The sequence below is a fragment of the Aulostomus chinensis genome, chromosome 2 (genome assembly GCF_037954235.1).
Source record: "Aulostomus chinensis isolate RoL2024-O1b breed Wild chromosome 2, RoL_Achi_v1.0, whole genome shotgun sequence".
Taxonomy (NCBI): Eukaryota; Metazoa; Chordata; class Actinopteri; order Syngnathiformes; family Aulostomidae; genus Aulostomus; species Aulostomus chinensis.
The window spans coordinates 12,241,676-12,263,610 of record NC_141321.1 but is presented as its reverse complement, the minus strand read 5'-3'; the positions used below and the strand labels follow the sequence as shown (position 1 = coordinate 12,263,610).

At 43.7% G+C, this 21,935-nt stretch overlaps 1 protein-coding gene across 2 annotated transcripts in view; it reads right to left on the bottom strand.

Moving 5' to 3' along the window:
* The window catches only part of lrp4 (low density lipoprotein receptor-related protein 4), a 122,980-nt gene that overhangs the window by 3,959 nt on the left and 97,086 nt on the right, over positions 1-21,935 (bottom strand). The window contains exons 13-37 of one of the 2 annotated variants that reach the window (XM_086179464.1): positions 21,663-21,819; positions 20,968-21,185; positions 12,311-12,487; positions 10,604-10,729; positions 9,574-9,782; positions 9,226-9,307; positions 9,035-9,140; positions 8,751-8,952; positions 8,310-8,499; positions 7,466-7,597; positions 7,195-7,335; positions 7,026-7,112; positions 6,770-6,941; positions 6,010-6,172; positions 5,415-5,640; positions 4,937-5,240; positions 4,615-4,833; positions 3,646-3,780; positions 3,455-3,563; positions 2,971-3,163; positions 2,402-2,515; positions 1,795-1,906; positions 1,548-1,612; positions 1,278-1,365; positions 1,051-1,192 (exon numbers count right to left, since the gene is read on the bottom strand). In XM_086179464.1, coding sequence (XP_086035590.1) covers positions 1,051-1,192; positions 1,278-1,365; positions 1,548-1,612; positions 1,795-1,906; positions 2,402-2,515; positions 2,971-3,163; positions 3,455-3,563; positions 3,646-3,780; positions 4,615-4,833; positions 4,937-5,240; positions 5,415-5,640; positions 6,010-6,172; positions 6,770-6,941; positions 7,026-7,112; positions 7,195-7,335; positions 7,466-7,597; positions 8,310-8,499; positions 8,751-8,952; positions 9,035-9,140; positions 9,226-9,307; positions 9,574-9,782; positions 10,604-10,729; positions 12,311-12,487; positions 20,968-21,185; positions 21,663-21,819 — 3,869 coding nt within the window. The remainder of the gene's footprint in view (positions 1-1,050; positions 1,193-1,277; positions 1,366-1,547; positions 1,613-1,794; positions 1,907-2,401; positions 2,516-2,970; positions 3,164-3,454; positions 3,564-3,645; positions 3,781-4,614; positions 4,834-4,936; positions 5,241-5,414; positions 5,641-6,009; positions 6,173-6,769; positions 6,942-7,025; positions 7,113-7,194; positions 7,336-7,465; positions 7,598-8,309; positions 8,500-8,750; positions 8,953-9,034; positions 9,141-9,225; positions 9,308-9,573; positions 9,783-10,603; positions 10,730-12,310; positions 12,488-20,967; positions 21,186-21,662; positions 21,820-21,935) is intronic. The other variant, XM_086179474.1, reaches the window with a different exon arrangement.

Sequence of the window (21,935 nt, the reverse complement as noted above, 5' to 3'; positions counted from 1 at the left end):
ACGCTGCACCCCTGCCCGTGCATCTTCTAGAAGTTATACAAATGAACGTGTGTCATGTAGAACTAAATTCACTGTGTGATGACAAAAAACAGTCGTTCTAGTCAAAACACAGCAAGTTTCCACTGCCTATAAATGGCTGATGGAAAAAATTCTGCTTGATGAAATAATGATGATAACAACAACAATAACAATCATAATTATAATAATAATAATGATCCAATTTTTGCCACAATCCATTTCCAAGTCGACTCCCATGGTCTATTTAGAAATATCTTGTCTATTCTCCTAAAGTGCAAACTCTTTTACTTGAAGTATTTCTTTAACGTCCAGATATGAAGAATATCATATTTAAAATGCAGTGTTTGGGGTGAAGCTGGTGTTTTTATATATTCTTTTTTTCTTTTCTACCAGCAAATACAGCTGGTAATACTACCACCACCACTACTACTGGTGTTGATAATTATTATTATTATTATTCTTTTTACAAACAGACCCCAGAGGGCCTCCTGTGTTTAATAATTTCCTGGTTGCGAACCAACAGTGTGCATGGCAACAATCATTTCATTAGTTTGACATTCTTCATTATTCATTGTGTCATAATTAATTTGATGATACACGTCGCACCTCCAGCAAAATCAATCTCACATGGCCTGTTATGTCCATGAAAGAAAACCAGACACTGACATGCTTGTGATTACCGCTCAGGAACCAGACAGAGAAGTCATTAATGTCAAACAGCAGCAGCTCCCATGCAATGAAAGAAGAAATCAAAAAGAAAGATGGAAAGCACAACATGAACAGACAGAGTGTCTCCATGCGGTGTAACTACCTCTCCACAGGACATGTGGGTCAAAAGATAAAGGGAGAGAGGGAGTTGTAGGGATGAGAGAGCTGCAGTGAGGGAGAGAGGGGGAGGAGAAGGTGAGCGCACTGGTGTTGGTGACAAGTCGATCAGAGCAGAGACCGTCCAACTGTCGCAGTGCTTCAGCAGCAGAATAACTCAAGTGATCCATCCTTCTAAGCACCACAGAGCTCCAGCTGCCTCTTTACCTCTTTCTTATATCGTAGCTGGTTGTATATGGGAGGCTTCTGAGACGCCTCGATCTTGACCTCCTGCGTAGACGTCCGGTACGAGGGGTTACTGTAGGTCAGGTTGCTGACTCCCGGATCAGCAAACTTTGACTTTTTATGTCTGTGGATGAAGAGCAAGTTGACATAAGCATTAGACGCTGTGGTTAACAATGACTGTGAGACAAGCAAAATGTAGAAGGACTCACCTGTAAATAATCAAGGCAGCGATGAGGATCAGGATAGCTAGGATGGTCAGAACTCCACCAATCACATAGCTGATATGAAGGCCTTCCCCTGGAACAGAGAGCACACGTCAGAATCCAGACATACTCTGAAAATGGTTTTCATCAACATCCCGAGAGAAGGCAACTAGAAACCTTCCCTTTCTACTTTTGTCTAAGCGTACAGCTTCAGTTCTAATCTCAGCATGGCTGTAAAGGGTAATCAACTTTCCAATGGCTGGACTGAACACTGACCATGAGGAGCTGTCACCACGTTGCTCTGTAAGCAGCCTTCCACATTCAGATTCTTGTCTGTGCAGCTGAAAAACAGAGGCAACCAGTTTGGGAAAATACATATATCAAAGGAAGTTGAAAAGCTTATTATGAGTTTTGAATTTGGATGAGAGAAATAGTCACCGGGCTACTATAAACAGATCAAAGTTATTGATAAGATATTGTAATATGGAATAAATGAATTCATTAAAGAGTCAAAGGGACCTACTTGACAGGTGAGGGTCCTCTGTGTGGTGGTTCTGTTGGACCTCTGGGGATCTTATTGGGGGCAGGCGTGCTGCTGGATTCTCTAGCAGGAGATGTGGGGACATAACCTGAAACTAGTGAACAGATGAGGTTCAGTCATATGTAAATCTGGAAGTTTATCTGCAGAAAGTCATTTTACTGTAAAGGTCCAGACTCACTTGGCAACAGACATGTTGAGATTATTATTTACCCGTGCAGGACACAAGTGTTTTGGAACAAATTCGGTGTTTTTCATCAAGGAAGGAAAAGCAAAACTGAATGAAACATGTGGCGTCCAGTGTTCACGAAGGAAAGATCTCTGAGGACTTTGTGCATGTTGACAAAATTACTCCCAGCATTCACCAAGGAGGAACGACAGTAAATACATTTTGAGGCAGCACATCTGTTAAACACAGTGAAAATGTTCTTTTTTTGCATTGGGTTTGGTTGAGGTGGCCCTGGCGGTCGTATGTGCTCTCAAGAGTTCTCTACTTCAGTCAATTTTTGAGATGACTAGGTTTTACCAAGCTTCTTACTGGTGCAGCTGATTCAGACTAAAACACATTAACAAACAGTTGACTCTCACTTACTGGTGGAACATGGCCGCCCATCTGGTTCATCGGGGCATGCGCAAACAAAGCTGTTGGTTTTAGCGAAGCAGAGGTGAGTGCAGCCGCCGTTATTCACACCGCAGAGGTTGGTCCCTGAAAATACGAGAGGGAATATTCATTGTGAGCACCAAGCAGCCAGTGAGGTTCGTCTGAACTCTGGGAGGGTTTCCTCTTTGACTGGATCAAGTAGGAATGATTGGATTTAAATTTGGCTCAAGTCAAACCCCCGTGACATTACTGGTTTCACAGTTGTGACACTTTGATAGAACTTAAAGTGTAATTCAAACTTATTATGAGATGGTACCCCAAGTAAAAATCTTTATATAATGAATGAACTTAATGTAATCTCTCATCCTATATTACACTACAGGTTCAGACAAAGACAAATCTGTCATGTTGAGGCATTTTTGTTTGGCCACAACTCTCATCTGGGCCTGATGAAAGGTCACTGATTCATGTTTCCTGGCACTGAGCCTTCTGTGTGCATATACCAACCACTGCCTCACTCTTGTCTCCCGCCAGCTGAAAGCGTCTCTCCAGAACCTTACCTGTCTGTCTGTGGGGTGATACCACTATAATGTCCATAAGGCCCTCCACATTGGCCAGCACCGTTTCCTTGTTGCGGCCAGTGTGTTTGTCCACCCGTTGGATGGACTTAGTCTGCCAATCAGTCCAGTAGATCCAGCGATCTTGCTGCGAGAGTCGGGAGAAAGGAGTTAGAGGGGAGGACACCGGCTTCAACTGGGGAAACGAGGGAGAAGAAGAGGGGAAAGGAAGAACACAGACAAGGAGCAGGGGGACGGGAGGAATAAAGGGAGGGGACGGGAGGGAGGAGGAAGAAAAATGAGGGTCAGAGTGGAAAGGAAGAAGAAGAAATGGTTACGTTGAATGAGTTCAGTATGAGTTGGAGGACGAGGAGATGAGAGTCACAGGGTGAGCTGATCAGTGAGAGAGCAGGTGAGTGAAGGAGGCAGCCAGGAGGAAGGGTCAGCCCAGTGATTGACAGCAGAGAGTTGGGGAGGCGAGGGGTACCTGCGTAAGGGCGAAGGGGTGTGACACCGGGCTGACAAGGATCTGACGCAGTTTCCCGTTCAGGTCAGAACTTTCAATCCGGTCAAGATGGGCATCGACCCAGAAGATCCTGTAGAATAGCACACATTCATTCATGGGGAGTCATTAATGGCTGCACCACAAAATCTAACTTTCTGTCTTCTCCTCCGGACCTGCGTGTGTCATAGTCCAGTGTGAGTCCGTTGGGCCAGCCCAGGTCAGTGTTGATCAGAACCTTCCGGTCTGAGCCGTCCAGGTGAGATCGCTCGATCTTCGCAATGTGACCCCAGTCGGTCCAGAACAAGAACCTGCGGAAACCAGGCTGAACTGGTGAGAATGAAAACTGGAATAACATGCAACTACATGTCTCTTTCAAACTGTGAACTTTCTGTGAATATTCAGCTTTCTATTCAGCATAGTTTGATTTCTAGCTGTCCAGAGACCCCAAATATTATCGCAAAAAATCCTGAAAAATGCAAAAATAAATGACCTCAGCAACAATCAAATCAGGGTTATCTTATGTTTTCTCAACTTATTTTCTAAATAAAAAAAACACAAGCTCAAATTCTGTTTATTGAATGATTATTATCTATCTGAGGCTCAAGTACACCTTCATTTTCTAGCAGGCAAGTGCTTAGGGGAAATTCCCACACACAGTCCTAATACAGCGCTTCCAATTTGGCCTGATCATTGTCTACACTGACGCCTTGTTTCCACATAGCAAGTCTGTCTATGAAAAGTTATAAGTCCTTTCATTCGGAAATCTGTGCAATCTCTAATGTGTATATGAAGCCTTCCCTGCTTATTTTTTTGAATTGGTATTTGCCTTGATTATGCTGAAAAATAAGTTATGCTGCAGATCTTTGAGAGACTGCAGCCTGTGTGCTAACAAAAGCAAGCTAACAGGCTATGAGGTTGCTAAACGGCTATTGCTATCTCTAAAGCTTACTCTGTTGCCACATTCTTTGTGTTCAAGATTTGAGGGCATAATTGATTTATGAGCACCAGATAAATCTATGAGAGTAATAAAGTTTGTTGCAAGTATAAACCCAGAGTGCTTGGATTCTCCTCTCCCACTTATTTTAATGATCAAAATGTTACATGAAATCACATGCACATTTAGCTCAGGCTCCGTCTCTCACCCTTTGCTTGGGAACACTGCGATGGCTCGGGGTTCATCCAAACTGTTGTTGACCAGGACTTTGCGGCTCGTCCCATCCAGACGGGCCACTTCAATGGTGTTTCGGCCAGTATCGGTCCAGTACATATTTCTGGCGACCCAGTCCACAGCTAGCCCATCAGTGGTCTTCAGGCCCTGGCTGATCACCGTCTCCATGTTGCTGCCATCCAGGTCGGCACGCCTGAAAACAAGGCATTAAAAAGGAAAATAAATACCTGATTTTGTGTGTTTATACTTTTTCCTATCTGTACTACCGGTTGCAGGTCAGGGTTTTAGGTTTGTACCTTATCACATCCAGCGTGACATCGGTGTAGTACAGTTTTCCGTCGACGCTGTCGTAGTCCAGCGAAATGACGTTGTGCAGCTCAGGTACGGGTACATGCACGTCTGTGTGGTCGTTGGTGTCCAGGGAGATTCTCCTCACGCTGACACGGTTGGAGAAGAGGAGGTATGTCTCTGGTGAATCGTCACATGACCTACCGTCCCTCTTCAGCAGGATGCCGGTGGGACATGCACAGGAGGTGCCGTTGGGACGTGGCAGGCACAGATGAGAGCAGCCACCATTCCTCCTGCCACACTTGTTAAATCCTTAAGAGGCAAAAGAGAGAAAGAATGGTGAAAAGAAAAATACGAGCTCTAGAATGATTAATTTGCTGTCAGTGTGTTTGCTCACACTAACGTAACCCTCTGGATGTAAATGGCCGTTTTCTTTGTGTGACCAAGGTTCCCCTGGACTAGTTGTGATACCGTACTCAGACTCACCCAGAGGTCTCTCCCTGTCCACAGCCTGGATGTCCATCAGGCCTGGTAAGTTGGCCCGCACCGTGATGGTGCTGGCTCCTGTGTTCTTCTCAGCCCGCTGGATGCTGCGGCTCTGCCAGTCCGTCCAGTAGATGTGGGACCCCAGCAGGGTTAAACCGTATGGGTGCTGGACCGGAGTCACGAGTGTGTGACGGTTCTGCCCATTAAGGTCGGCGGCTTCGATACGCTGAAGAGAATCAGAGGGAAAAGAGTTCTTACAATGACAGTTACACTTGACGCTTCCAGTTCAAATCAGAAACCCATTTTAGCCACTAAGTGGTCTGTTTATACACTTTTATGGATCAATCTGCTTTTCCTTTGTATTGTCCAACATTATTCAGTTGTTCAGTGCTGTTATCCAATTATGTCGTTTTTCTGGATGAAAAATGCTTTGAAAGCACATAAAATCTCATTTGAATATAAACCCACTTAGACACAGGCTCTCTTTATTTGTGATATCAAAATAAACATGAAGGCCAAATTTCTCAAAACCAAAGAGGGTAGAGCCTTTGTCTTTGTACACTTTAAAGACCTGTGAGTTGCGATCATTACTGACCTCAGTGTGAGCATCCGCCCACAGTAGCTGTGAACCGGCCATGTCTATGGCCAGGCCATTGGGCCACCCAAGGTTGTTACTGATGAGGACCACACGGTCTGATCCATCCATTGCTGAGCGCTCAAGCTTAGCATGTTCTCCCCAGTCTGTCCAGTACATGTAACTGTAAGATATCAAGCGAGAGGAAGACTGAAAACTAGACAGATGAGCAGATCAAGACAAAATAGAAAATCATTAACATTTTATTTTGGAATCTATTCTGTATATCTGAGCAGCAGATGAAGATGTTGAAGTGATATTCAAATAATAAATATCCTGCGATCAGTTTTTTTTTTCTCTACACAATAAATCAGACATAAAATGAAGACAAGTAATATTTAAAAATCATGCCAGTTTCCTGCTGCATCACTATGACAACCAGCCACACAGAGGGGGTATGAAAAGTGACAGTGGAAGAGATGTTCAGGGTTGCACAAGTTCAGTTGACACGAATAAAGATGACACTGTGTAATGGATGAACAGCTCTACATGAGGACACCGTGACAATAATTGGAGATGATGATCATGAGACTGATGTTAATCTCATCTCAATCTCAGAAACACATGAAATAATCACACTTCCATATATGTTGAAGAACATTAGCTGGACTTGATAACAGCATTATAAATGTAATATAACAGCTCGATCTAATTTTGTCAGTGTTGTCAGATAATCTTTAAGAATTAAAACTGCAGAACTACCAAGCTCTGGCAGCCTTACCCCATTTCATGGTAGAGGGCAATGGCTCGAGGGCTGTCGAGGTTTTGCCAGACCAGAACTCTCCTCATGGAGCCGTCCAGATTAGCCACCTCGATGCGGTTGGTTCCAGTGTCTGTCCAGTAGATCTTTCTGCCAACAGCGTCCACCGCCAGGCCGTCGGTGGTCATCAAACCTAATGAGACAGACAGGTATATGAGTCATACCATTATCTCTGGGTGGAGTCAGATGTGGAGGCACATGAAAGAGTCTCCCTCACCTGTAGATATGATATCTTCATCTGCTGTTCCATTGATGTTGGCTCGGCTGATTTTTTTCAGAGTACTGTCAGACCAGTACACTTTTCCTACAACACACCAACCCAAGGACTCCGTTTATACACCACTTGTCTTTATGAAAATTTGCAACCTTTATGAAGATGAACAAACCTTCTTTTGGGTCAACCCCAATTGCAATAGTGTTTTTCATGGAACTGTTGACAGCAAGGACCACATCAGCAAAGTAGGGGATGTCCAGAGAAACCATCCTGATGTCTGTCCTCCGTGCAAAGATCAGGAAGCTGCTCATCCCTGCACACACACAGCCCAAGCCAAATCATGACTTTTTCATCACAACATCTTTCGTGACTAAAGAGCGACAGAGGTCAAATTGTCATCTCCACATTATCATTCTCAAATGCAACAACATGTTGCTTCTTACCCGGTGTGCAGGTCTTTCCATCTGACTGGAGGTTGATCCCAGTGGGACAAGCACAACTGGAGGCTTTGGGAGCAGGAGCCAGGAGACAAAGATGGCTGCAGCCTCCATTATTCACTGCACACGGGTTGTGTACTAGAGATGGAGACACACAAACACTCAGCTCACAGCCCATCCTCCTTACTAGCTCAGCTTAGAGAAAGGCATCATGAAGGGATGGAGGGATTTGTGGCCAACAAAACACCCAACATGTAGCTACAGACAGTTTAACCCTTCTGGGGGCACAGGAGAGCCCTACAAGTCTGTGAGGTTTCAGTTTGGTATGAGCCCCCTGAGGCTCTGCCTTCTCAGCCACTCATCCTGGCTCAGTTTACCTGTAATCCTCTCAGTGTCAACACACACACACACACACACACACACACACACACACACAGGATCCAAGCTCTTGGAGAAGGTGGAAAAAATCAAGCCGAAAGTGACAGGAGGAAATTTTATCCTTTGAAATAAGAGTGCAACACAGGGCTGCTACACATTTAGTCAGATTAGATAATGTTTCTTAAAACCTTTTTGTTTTGACTCTTTCTAGAATTTTATTTCTAAATTATATTATTCATCGCAAAGCAATGAGCTTCAACTTTACATGAGATAAATTTCATTTCAAAAGTATTTTGAGTCACAATAACCAAAATCACATATTAGCACCTATCAGAAATAATGGAGGACTGACTTAAGAGTGTCTTCTCTGAACGAACCAAACAAGGTTCTTGAGCTCAGCCTCATCTGTACTCTTTCTGTACCCTACATGGACTGGAAGAGATGCAGCACTTGATATCACATGGAACTGGACCTGTTTCACGGTGTCGCTGGAACATGTGAATGTCCATGAGGTTCTCCAGGTTTTCAGCCAGCGTGTGTCGTCCCAAGCCGGTCAGTTTGTCAGCGCTCTGGATACTCTTGGACTGCCAGTCTGTCCAGTAGAGCTTGTCCTCGTGAACAGTCAGGCCGAAGGGGTGAGGCAGCTGACTGCCAATCAGAACCTGCACAGGTGGAGTGACATCTCCTGTTATTTATAAAGTGGATTAGCAGTGTTGATTCCACACTTGCGCAAGCACTAATAATAATTCAAGTCCCGTTGCAACAAAATAAATCAGTTCAAATTGCTGACATTATTCCAATATTTAACGTTTGAGTAATCTATCCAAGTATGATCCACTGAGTTTTTAAGTCTTAAAACATCTCTGGAGGAATTTTTTAAGATTGTGAAGATAGACGAGTATAAAAATGTTACCTGTCGGTCCGAACCATCAAAGTTGCCGTATTCAATCGTCTTCATGCCAGCATCAGCCCAGTACAGGCGTTTCGTCTCATAGTCAATGGCGAGCCCATTGGGCCACGTCAAGTTGGAGGAGATGATGACGATGCGACTGGAAGAATCCATTCCGGCACGTTCGATCTTGGGGTTGGCGCCCCAGTCAGTCCAGTACATGAAACTACAGAAAAAGAAGAAAATGTGAGAGATGTAGAAACGCTCAGGTAAATATGTGGCTTGATTAGCTCTCCCAATCATCTTACCCTCCGACTGGGTCGACAACGATGTCCCTGGGACGGTCCAGGTTCTCCCAAATCAGCACAGTCCGCATGCTCCCATCAGCATTGGAAACCTCGATACGATCCGTACCTGAGCAAACCAAGATATGACACGATTGGCATGGCATGACTGATTCTCCATAGTGCAGCATGAACAGCACTTAAAGTGTGTTTACCTGCATCGGTCCAGTACAGCTTGTTGGTCACCCAGTCAATAGCCAAACCAGCCGGGCTCTCCAGACTGGTGTCCACAACCACCTGGACAAAACAATGAAGAATATGATTTAGTCTATTCCAGCTTCCACGCAGCATCATTTCAGTTGTCATCACTCATCTGTTGTCTTTTCCAAACTTTCGGATTACACGTTTTTAAGTGATTTGTTCCAGAATTGCACTCCTGCATCCCTCCCACTAGATGGCAGTGTTGCCTAAGCTTATCTGCAGTTGTCTTCAGTTACAGATGCTCTGTAAAGTCACTGGGACCTGCAAGACATCAGCGAGGGATCACATCGTCTGTCACTGACCTCCTGTTTGGTGCCATTCCATAGAGCTCTGTTGATGGAGTCAGTGGTGACATCCGTCCAGTAGATGTAGCCCTCTCTGGCGTCCCAGTCCAGTGCCACAGCATTGCGCACATCAGCCAGAGGGATGACATCATCGGACATGTCCTCTGTGTCGAAGCTGATTCGTCGGATGTCCGTCCTTCGGGCAAAAAGCAGGAACTTGTCAAGACCTGATTAAAGACCAAAGGTCTTCTGTCAGTCTTCTAGGTTTAACAGTGGGGTCAACAATGAACACAGCACAGAAGCACTAAAACACAGCAAACAGCCTCCACAGGGCTAATCTACATAGCATGAATCATAACCATTCACCCACCAAAAACTATATGTTTTTTAGGAAGTGTGTTTTATGAACAGCATATTTTGTAAGAAAAAAAAAGGAAACTGGCTTTTAGTTCAGTAATGTAGTTTACACTGAATTGATCCTTAACTCTGGTGAATATCTTGTGAACTTCCACAGGTGCGTTTATTCACTAAATTATGATTTACCCTGACAAACTGCCAGGATGATTAGAAACGTTAGATGCCTGTGTAAAGATGGGGTTCGGCCATTTCAAACCGCTCCAAAAGCAGATGGAATGCATCCAAAGGAAGATGCCTGCTATATGACACTGCTGTTGCAGATCTTTCATTTGGAGCTTCTACACTGTCTGTGCAAGAGATCTACATTAGTGCACGCTGATCCTATCACTTTTTCTTCTACACATGGCACTGACCTCTGTCAGGCATATTAAAAATATCAGAAATTACAAGAATCAGTTCAAAAATGATTATAAAAAAACACCTGATTGTACCAATGTTGGATTGTTTTTTTTCTTCTTCTGCATTTTCTCGTCTGAAGTCGAAACAACTTTAATAACATATTTTTGTACAGGTTCAGATTGTTGCAGTTGGAAAATATTAAACACACATAATATTCTGTATATACACATCATCCCCAAATATTCCAAATCACAATCACAAAAGGTACAAGTTTCTGTGTGTAGGGACTCACTGTTGGCACAGTTATAGTGGTCCACCTTCTTGAAGCCAGTAGGACAAGCACAGGTGTACGTCTTGTTGCTAGGGAGACACAGGTGGCTGCAGCCTCCATTGTCTGTGCCACAGCGGTTCCTGCCTCCTATGGGGGGGGGGGGGGGGGGGGGGGGGGAGAGAGGAGAGAATAGGTGAATCTTTTATATGTTAAGAAATCAAATAAGCCAATGTGAACAAATTATTCCTTCAAGTATTAATCAGTGCTGTGTGTACGCCTCATGTTGGATTATTCCTAATCTAAGAGTACAACTCCAAAAAAGTCACAAGGCCTTTTTGCTGTTTGATGGACACAAAGTTTACATTTGTTGATTTCCTGCATTTCAAACTATACAAAAAGAAAAAGCCAACCTTTTCCTGCTAACATGGGGGCAGCTCACAGTTCACAACGCTGTCTGGATGCTACAGGGTTTTATCAGCATGATATCCAAAATTTTCTCCTGGCCGCAACTCAAGTTCAACAATGTTTGTTAGCAAAGACCACAAAGTTTTGCCAGCATGCTTATAAAACGTCTCAACTTGCCTGTTCACAAAAAGATCTACCACCGGGAGAGCAAATTGTTTTATTTATTTACCATGGTGAGAATCTGTTTTCACTTCTGTATTTTACCCTTCTCTCTTTGTGTCTCCTACAACCTTCTCCTCATGTTCTGTTGTTGAGAATTTCCTGCATGATGTGAGCAAAAAGTTGTTGTTTTTAACTGAAAACTCTGTAACTAAATTAAGTTTAAAAACCTCAAAACTGGTGGCCGTCCACCAACCAGTCCAGTGGCAGTTTACATCCACGTGTGTACAGACTCCAAATATATGATATTATATATATGTTTCATAGCAGTCTCATCTGTCAGACCTTGAATCCCCCCACACCCCTCCATGTTCACTCAGGTCTTCAGGCAAGTAACTGAACAGGGGTGATTGTGTCTTTGCAGTTGCTGTTTCCCATTACTTTCTTAGTTTGGGGTACGATGGAACTTCTCATCGGTCCCTCAAAGCGCTACAGAGGCGGCATTGAATAATGGACAGAACAGGGTTTTTGCAGAACTCTGAATGTAGAGTAGCGCAATAAGCATTTGTCCCAAATTTGAAGGAATTCAATGGACGTATTCAGATTCAACAAGTTAAAGAGAAATGAAAGTAACAGATGGAAAGAAAATGATTCTTAAAATAGCGTAAACCATCCAGTCTGATATTCATACATCTGTACTGTCTTTTGTCAATGTAGCACGTTTTTGTCTGGATTCTACTAGACCACATGAATCTAAAATGAATGAAGCTGCAAACAAAACTGAGTCTGGTTCTTTACTCACTTATCACTCTGTAAGAGAGTCAGTTCTGTGTCTGCCAGCAGCATTACACACACACACTATGAGGCTGAACTTCACCAAAACAGAGAAGGGTGTAGTACGGGGCGAGGAAGAACTCATTCAGTTGTGGGGTACATTGTTACATCAGAGGTCATAAAATTGTTTTACATTGGGTTTGGCAGGTTTGCCTGGGCAGTGATGTGATTCTGATTTTGGGGGAGAAATGGGCCTCTACATCACTTCTACTCCTCCTTACAATCTAAACAGCTCTTTAATCCACAAGGAAAACGGTGACAGGAACATTTTAGGGATGTTAAGCAAACTTTAAACATGTCCTTTAGCACCCTGCCGGCTCATGTACCAACCTGCGGGCTGTCTCTGGGGGTGCAGTGTGTGGATGTCCATGGGGAAGTGCAGCTTGTTGCGAATTATCTCCTGGTTCTTGCCTGTGAACTTATTGGCGCTGTTGATGCTCTTGGTGTGCCAATCAGTCCAGTAGAGGCTGTCTTCAAATACAGTGATGGCAAATGGGTGGGGCAGGCCTGATGAGAGAGAGAGAGAGAGAGAGAGAGAGAGAGAGAGAGAGAGAGAGAGAGAGAGAGAGAGAGAGAGAGAGAGAGAGAGAGAGAATAGGTGAATGTTTTATATGTTAAGAAATCAAATAAGCCAATATGAACAAACTATTCCTTCAAGTATTAATCAATTCGTGCTGTGTGTAAGAGAGAGAGAGAGAGAGAGAGAGAGAGAGAGAGAGAGAGAGAGAGAGACAGAGAGAAAACAGAGAGTAAGAGAAATGAAGCATCCAGTAAATCCAGTAACAGCTTGTTAAAGTAGGAGTTGTTTTTTTTGGAGGGATGAAACCATCACAGTTAACAGACGCCTTCATAATGAGCACAAAATAATGATTATCTTGTGTTAGTGTTGAAATTTTAAACTTTTTCCAAACATAAAATTCAAAAGAACACTTCATTTGGCTTACTCCAGCGACGCATCCTCCCTCTCAGCTCTGCGGGCGTGGTTGATGTCCTTCTATCCTCATTTACTCCCTCATACCAGGATTGACTTCAATCTAATTTTGCTTTGTAGATTCTCATCATTTGAATGGGTGATATAATCTGACGGACTTCCCCAGGGTCTAATCTGCTTTCATGATTATGTTATGACGACATGTTCCTGCTCTCCTTCCACATGATGAACATTGTGACGAAAGAACAGGCGTCTTTATCCCATGTAGCGTGACACAATCCAGGAACAGCTACATCATGACCACAAGTCCTGTCTGGCATACTCGTGGGCAAATACCACTGCCTTTTGACCCTTTTTCTTCTAGTCTGACAGTTGTTGCACCATGCAGGGGATGTGTTGCACGACTGAGAGAATGTCAGTGTTTTCTTGTGCACTGATGTGAAAATCATCGTGCGGAGAGAGCGGGATGGAACTGTTGCCGCTGTCAGATAGAACAACAAACCTGAGGAAGAGTTGTTGAGAAGTGGCAACAACACCACTGCATTTTTGATGTTTCCTGAGAGAGTCAGGAAGGACACACATAATGAAGATTAACAGCCACTTCAGCCACCAAGTGAGTGGCCGGTTAGCTGAGCTATGACGTTCGCTACACAGCTCGGCATACCGTTTACTGTTTCGTGCAATCAAGTCAACATCCACTTTTCCTTCTTTTCAGAGCACAAGACCTCCATAGTCACACAGAGCACTTCTTTTCCAAGAATGACAACAACTCCACCCTCCTCGCTGATGAAGCTCCAGTCATCAGCGAGGAGGGTGGAGTACAGAGAAGGCTGCTATAGTTTTGAGGTTCTACCCACCAACACACGGGGAGAATTTATGGCACAATGTTAACCTAATCTGACATGAGCAGCAAGTTTAGTCTGATCCCGGATTACAAGTGTGTACGTGTGTGGGCTCCAAACCAAAGAAAGAAAAAAAAAAAACAAGGAAAATTAGTTTTACAGAAAAAAGGTACTATTCGTTTGTTATTGGACTTTATAGATTCAGTAGAACACAAGTACAGAAAGTACAGCCACTACTGCAGGAACGCTGTCCTAAGTACTAAATACCGCATGCAGGGAAGTCCATGCACCTTTGTGTTCACAGGAAACGTCACTGAGATGAATCCTCCTCATTAATACAAACCAACATTCTTCCGCTCCCTCTGGTTTAATCCTGCTCCAGTGAAGCAGCTGCAAAACCAACCGTGGGACTGCTGAATGGATGGAAAAACTGATTTGTGCTGCTGCACAGAGAGGCGCTGGTGATGGTGGTGGTGTGGGCAGTGTGCTGGTACTTAAAAAAAACAAAACAAAACAACAGCTCTGCTCATTTAATGACAGCATTTTACGGTGGAGAGTAAATGTTAAAACTGGAGAGAGAAGATTACGATAATGAGCCACAAGAATCACAGCAAGTGTGTGTTTATGCTTGTGTACGCTCAGTTAGACCAAAGATTTATTTGTAATTTAGTTTTATAAGCAACATGCTATTCATCTAATTATTCTGCGGCTGGGGTAAACACGTCTTCATTAGGGCAGATCAAGATACTTTTTTATTGTTAAACTGCGAAGCATTTTACAGCAAATAGCATCCAGAAAATGTTTCCGTCAAACAGAAACGTCACACATTTGGTAACAGTGTCGCCATGGCGAGTCACTCTTTAAACTGTGAAATATTCTCTTCAGTATGCATCTTGGCAGTAATTCTTAAACTCATTAAGACGGTCAACACTTTTTTGAGATGCTGTCCTGACAATCTTGGACAAGTGGGTGCCTTATTGATAAGTTTTGAAGGACATTTGCCAAATCATATAGTCCTGGTATGTGTGTGTATGTGTGTGTGTGTGTGTGTGTGTGTGTGTGTGTGTGTGTGTGTGTGTGTGTGTGTGTATGAGCCGTGCCTCTCACACAAAAGGCAGATGATTTTAACGAAAACTCCATGATAGTTCTCCTTTCTTACTCACATATTGTTGCTTTGATTTAGTTTCCACTTCCTATGTTAACTATTCTCACTTTTTTAGGGTGAGAGCCAAATTCTCATTTGTTGTGATATCTCAGAGAACTTGAGGGAATTTCTTCTAACTTGGCCCAAATGTCCACAGGGATTTGAGGATGGACTGAATATGTTTCGGTGGTCAAACGTCAAGGTCAGAGTGACAGACACCCATCATGACACGAAACAACTGCAACATGATATTTCTAGTATTTACAAAATATAACATCTGTAGAGTTCACTGCTCAGTGGGATTTTAAAAGCTAAAATCATGAACTGTATTTCTAACAGTATATCTTTTTTATCAATTAAGAAGAAGAATGTCCTTGTTGAAAGTCTCTGGAAAAAAAAAAGAGAGAAAGATTCTAAAAATGAAATATCAGTGAAGATGGCCTTGAGGACACAACAACCCATGGACCTGTGGATCCACCTGTGGTGTGTGAGCTGATAACAGCTGATAGTGTGTGTTTTCTGATCTTATCAAACACGAGGGAGAAAGGTAGCACACCCTTATATGCACAGAGGTGCCAAGTTTTGATACGGTCACCTTCTTCTTTGTCACTCTTCCTCACTGCGGCCCTCCTGCTCTTTCTTTCCGGGACAGCTGGAAGAGCAGCTGCAGGCCGACGGGGCATCAAACATGCCAGCCTTCACAGTTAATGTCCCCTTTAACCTACATGTGGCACCTCCTGCTCCTCTCACACCGCGACTGAATCTGTCACCCTGTCAGTGGTGCTGCCTCCAGCTGGACAGAACACTGCTGGTATTCTAATGGACACCAGTGTGGGGAAAGTTTTCTCTCTCTAATCACATTCCTTCTTCTACAACATAGTTTCCTGATACCTGATTACTAATCTAACTTTATAACTGTGATTTATACATTTAGAGTGTCAAAAGAAAAAAAAAAGTGTGATTTACTAAACCTACAGAATGACATAAGCACATCAATGAAAACTAGAAGTACTGCACTGTGAATGTATGGCTCTGCAATGTGTACCTGTCGCAGGGACCTTGACCAAAATCTTTTCAGTTCATCAGTGTTGTTTTTGGCAGGCATTTTAGATTTAGTTTTAGTCTCAGTCTTTTGGACTAAATGCTTCTTAGTTTTACTCACATTTTAGTCATTTCTATCCTTGATAGTTTTAGTCGACGAAAACTCACAGGCTTTAGTCAAATATCAAAGATACCTATAAATAAAAGATATGTGCATGTACTTAAGAGGCCAATACAGGTGTTAGAATGAAGCACACTGAAACTGATCTACCTTCAAAGGTGAGTTTTTCCCCTCTTTTTCTTTCTCTACCTTTTACTTTTATCATTTTGTTGCAGATGCAGACAACACACTGGCACACAACATGAGCATTGTATCACAATAAAATAGGATTAAACAAAAAATAAAAGCACACTTGACTTCCATATGAATGACCACGTCCTACATATTGGCTTCAGCTGCTGTTATTGGTTAAAGCATCCACGTGTGTTGCTTACGACAGGGAACAGCAGCAGGTCTGAGGACTACCGTGTTTGCCAGTCCCACAAACATGGGTCAAAGCATTTCACTTGCCACCCGTCCACAAATGGACAGGGGTTTTATTCATAACGTGCTAAATTAATAGAAGGGCTGGTTTAAACGAGCCAACATTAGCGGGGCCCCTGGCAGCCCCATTCATTCTAGCTTTAGCATGTAGCACTAGGAAGCGCTCTCTGCACCACGGGGGAGGTGGAACCATCACCACAAAACTTTCGGCTTAATATAAAAAAGGGCTGGCCTAAAATAGACTAAAGCTATGCTTTAATCATCCCTCTTTTTACGACCACCTGACACTGCTGCTGTTGCCGTGGTGTGAGTCTCGTCCGCTGCAGACAGGCCCAGACTGTCTCTGTGTGTGCGCGCGAGAGGCTTTTCGTGTGTGTGTACTGATGATGGGGGCGTGATCATTAGGACCAACAGCTACAGCTGGCTCCATTCTGATGTTTGAGCTCTTGATTGACATTGCACGCATGTTATACTTGGCGGAAAAAAAACGCATGTTTTGAAACTTTGATCGTCCACCCACTCACAATTTAGTCTCGTCTCGTTCTCGTCAGACGAAAATGTATACAATTTTGTCACATCTTGGTCTTTACAGGGCGATGGTGACGTTCGTCTTAGTCTCATTTTCGTCATGAAAAAAAGGGGTCTGACGTCGTCATTTTCGTTTTCGTCCAGCGTGACGAAAACAACACTGCAGTTCATCCTCAAGTCCCGGTGGATGTTTGTGGCAAATTTAAGAGGAATTACCTCAAGGAGTTCTTGAGATATCACCTTAATTAAAAGGAGCTGTGTGGGTGTACGCACAAGCTGAAAACATAATCCCTCTGGCCGACAGCTTTTACCAGTGTGGGGGCACAGTAAAACTAATAAATGGGCAGAATTGAGTGAAGAATTTACAGAAACCCTGAGAGAGTCACCTTGGTCAGCCATGTGCACAACAGCAGGGTTGATAAGAATTTACTGCTCTGTTTTAAATGAGGGGACAGCACGGCTCAGAGGTAGAGAGGCAGCAGGCAACCGAATGTTCGCAGGTTCAATCCTCATTTCCCTCAGTGACCATGTCCAAGTGTCCTTGAGCAAGATCCTGAACCCCTAATTGCTCCTGATGGCCCTGTGACGGACTGGTGACCTGTCCAGGGTGAACCCCGCCTCTTGCCAAATGTCAGCTGGGACAGGCTCCACCCCCCTGTAACCCTTAACAGATAAGCAGTGTAGAAAAATGGATGAATGGATGGATGTTTTAAATGAAAAACTGTGAAACCTGCACTACCTTGAGTGAGGATAAAGCATTCCACACCCAAGGATTTCTGCGATAAAACCCACTAAAGTTTGTGTAACACTGAAAGTATAACTGGCCCAACCCGCGTACAGTTTGAACACTGTAGCAGCTGCTACTGATGTAGACATGCACGATCTCCAAAAAAGGAGAGAAACGATCTTGTCTGAGACTTGTTCCCTTTGCGCCACCTTCAGATTGACTTGCACACAGGAATCCAAGTGTATTGAGATACAGATTGATGCATCTCTGCACTGATGATCCCCAAAACAATTCACCTTGGACCTACCCTGAATTCTCCTGTTTCCACAAGCCAAAGGATCAGTTCTGCAAACATCAGTGCAAGAGGAACTATTATCCACCAGGGGGTGCTGTTTTATGGCTCTAACTGACTGGATCCACAGTATCACATTGAGGCATCGCTGCAGTGCACACTCAGTCAGATGTACTCCAAGATCATGTTCAGAGACACAAACACACCCCCACACCTGCCCACATCTCTCCCTGCCCTCCACCACAGGCTGCACAGGTGTGCAGATTGGAGAGCAGCTTTACCCGCCACACCCATCCACCTGGTGTCCAGCTCCAGTGATGGAGGAGCTGGCACATATCCAGACGGCAGATAGACGCTTTTTAACGTTCTGTGGCAAATGGCTGAGAACATAGCCATGCAAACAGAAACACACCCGCACCCACGCCCACACCCACACCCACACCCACACAAATACATTACACACACACATCCCATTTGTCCTGTGTGTTGTCTGAACAAACAGAGGCTATAGAGGACGGACAGGGCCAATTACAGCCTTTTATCCTGAAAGTACACATCATTAAGGAGTGCTCACTGGAATGCTGGCAAACATGCACATTCACACACACGCACGCATGCGCGCACACGCACGCGCACACAATTTCTCTTTTTTTTTAAACACTCAACACTACAGGAAATCTCCCCAACTCTAAAGTGGAAGCCAAATTCAATAACCACATCAGGCTTTTGTATTCATTTCAAACCATTTTCTTGTCCCCGGGAAACACACTCGTCAATAAAATTGCTGTGAAAAGATCACAAACATTTCTTGGATGTGGTTCCTATTCCAAGGCAAAAATGCCCACCAGACAAGGTGGAAATCTGTTTTGGTCTGCAGACAGAACGACAGACAGGTGCATGCAAACACATAGTGTTACTCATTGTAGTGAGGGGCACAGATGACTCCATGTTCAGGCTGCAGCAGAGCTGAACAAACAAGCGCTGCACTAAACTTATCTTACACAGGAAAAAGACACACAAACCTGGGCTGCTGAAAACATCACACCACTGAACTACAGCGAAGAGGGTGTCTTGCTGGTTTGCTGACTGTGAAAAATGAGTGTGAGCACACAACAATGCAGGACAAAATAACAACTATCAGCTAAAAGTGTGAGAAACTAATGTGACTGCAACTTGCAGCCTCAGAAGAAGCCCAGTGAGCGTGTTTGTGTCTGACAGCTCAGTATCCCGCCTGCTTACGTCTGTATATGCCAGATCCCTAATTTTAGTGTACACACAAACGTTTCACTGTAGGGATCAACAACATAAACTGAGGCATGCAAGGTTTTATGGGATTTGCGTGTGCACGCATTTCAGCTAAGGCAGACACAAATGCTTTTTAATGGAAATATGGCACTCATTAACTCAATATGGTATACTGTTGAGTGTGCTAAGTTCTTTATCTATCATTGTGTGTGTGCGTGCTTTGTGTACTTAAACTTAATAAAATATGGCATTTGTGGTCTTCAGAAGAACTGAGGTTCAAAGATTTGTTTCAAAGTTTTCATCATTCTTTCAAAAGCAATCAAAAACATAACTAAAACCTCCTGCGCAGCACGGCGGCATTGAAAATGAAACAAAACGGAAAATAAATATTTGCCACTCAGGAACATTTTGGTTCTTAGAGTAAATTATTTCTTTAATGTTTTCTTATGACTGTCGATGGTAAAGCTTTGATCAGCAACACTAATAAATCTTCAGTTTGCGAGAACACTTGTATACATGTGTGAGAACACCTCTTGTGAGAACACCTCTTGTGAGAACACATCTGTATTTTTAACCACGGCAAAGACAGACACATGCCTCATTTTAAGTTCTAATTCTGCTTCTTGATCCCTGGTTTCGATGAATTTAAGAGAAACAACCTTCATTTCAGAGAGATTTGGGCTGTTGTAAATGCTCACGAACAACTTTTTTCTTACACATGTCCACCAAGTGCTAAATAATTTCAACTGACTATCAGGCAAATGTAACCCAGATTTCCTCAGTCCGTCTGCTCAGGGCTATGATGCATTCTGAGTCTTTCTTAAAGCCGATTTAAGAGTTCTTTTCATCTTTTGTTAAACAAAATATGAGCTGCTCTCATGAGCTAGTACCAACAAGTTTCAGCCAATATGATCCTGACATCTACCTGTCAAACATCTTCAACTTGAAGCAGCGCATGTCCTGCCAGAGTGGAGAGTTTCTGGGGCAGGACCTCACTGATTATTGTTCAAAAACACAAATGCATTATTTGAATCAACTGGCTCATATTTTATGGTGAAAATAATTTCTTTCAGATGTCCCCCAGCTGCGTTGCCCCTGGGATTTACAGTGGTCTTGAGGCCTGCTTGTTGCTTAAGTGCTGGCTAACTGCTGCTAGCTGCACTAGCTCAACAGCCTCCGGCCTTCGAGTAAACAATGCCGTTCCAGGGCCGGATTCCGTCTCAGAGCCTGACATGGAGTTCAGTGCTAAGATGCTTTACAGACTTTGAATACACACTTTCTTTATTGTAGTTAGCTGCTGTGAAGCTAACGTTGGAAGCCCTATTAGTTGACGTAGCCCTTGCAGGAAAACCACGTACTGTGACCTTATTCTTCATCATCGACTTGTGTCCAGCTAGGATGCTGTGTTCAGTATGGCTCTGATCCTGTATGGTAAGGTCACGTTTACCAGGAGCGCCTGGTCAAGCTGAACTGAACTATTGGCTACCTGTTCTTCTCTCAGTTTATTGGTAAGGAGAATTGCAAAACTATACCACTCATTTCTGACAGGAACTAAAACTAAAAAAATGCTTGCCACTCAGAAAAATTTCAGCTCTTAGACCAAATTAAAACTTTTCTGCACATCTTGTTGCTCCATATTGAAATGCTTACTAGACAAAAAAAGGAAAATGCACAGCCCAGCAGGGGAGTTTACCTTGGTTGATGACAGCTTTGCGGTTACGTCCGTCGAGGTCAGCCCTTTCGATGACATGGTGCTTGGCGTCCACCCAGTACATTCGGCGGCCAGCATAATCGATGGTTAGGCCGTTGGGCCAGAATAAGTGTGTGTCGGCGATGATCCGTCGGTTGGAGCCGTCCATATTGGCATACTCGATTCGAGGCGTGTTACCCCAGTCTGTCCAGTAGATCTTCCTGAGGAGGAACATGGGACAGGTTGCTTGTTTACATGTCCGGAACTAAAAGATATCGATTGTCCACCAGTCAAAAAGTAAACAGATTGTTTTCAGGATTGATTCAGCAGATGTTGACACTGTCCTCTTCATTGTCATCCAAACAGCCTCTGAGGAAAAAGCTACTTTTTTGGGATATTTTTCAATTATCCAATGCAAATGAGCAACCTAATAAGCTGGATGATATGTCTAGCTTCACATTTCTCTGGGGCTTCATCCAAAACGCTGCTGTTTCTTTTTTGAAATACTTGTTCCACACAGACGCTCGCCTGTGGGCTCCGTTGTGCTGGCAAACTTTAATCCCTGCTCTGCAACAACACTACAACTGGGACACATCCAGCGAGGATAGGGTACACATTTGGAGCCATCTGTTGTGAATCAGTGTGTGTTCCTGTGTGTGTGTGTGTGTGTGTGTGTGTGTGTGTGTTTGGGCTCATACCCCTCTATGGGGTGCAGAGCAATTGCTCTAGGCTTCTCCATGTTCTGCCACAGCAACACCTTGCGATGAGTCCCGTCCAGATTGGCAACCTCAATGCGGGACGTTCCTGAATCTGTCCAGTACAACTTGTCATGGATCCAGTCAATGGCCAGTCCACCTATTAGAGGGAAAAAAATAGAATAACTCATGCTCAGAGAAGACCCTTACACATGTCGCAGTGTGTGGCTGTTTCAAAGGAGGTGAAACCTGACATTTGGATTTTAAATGAAGGTG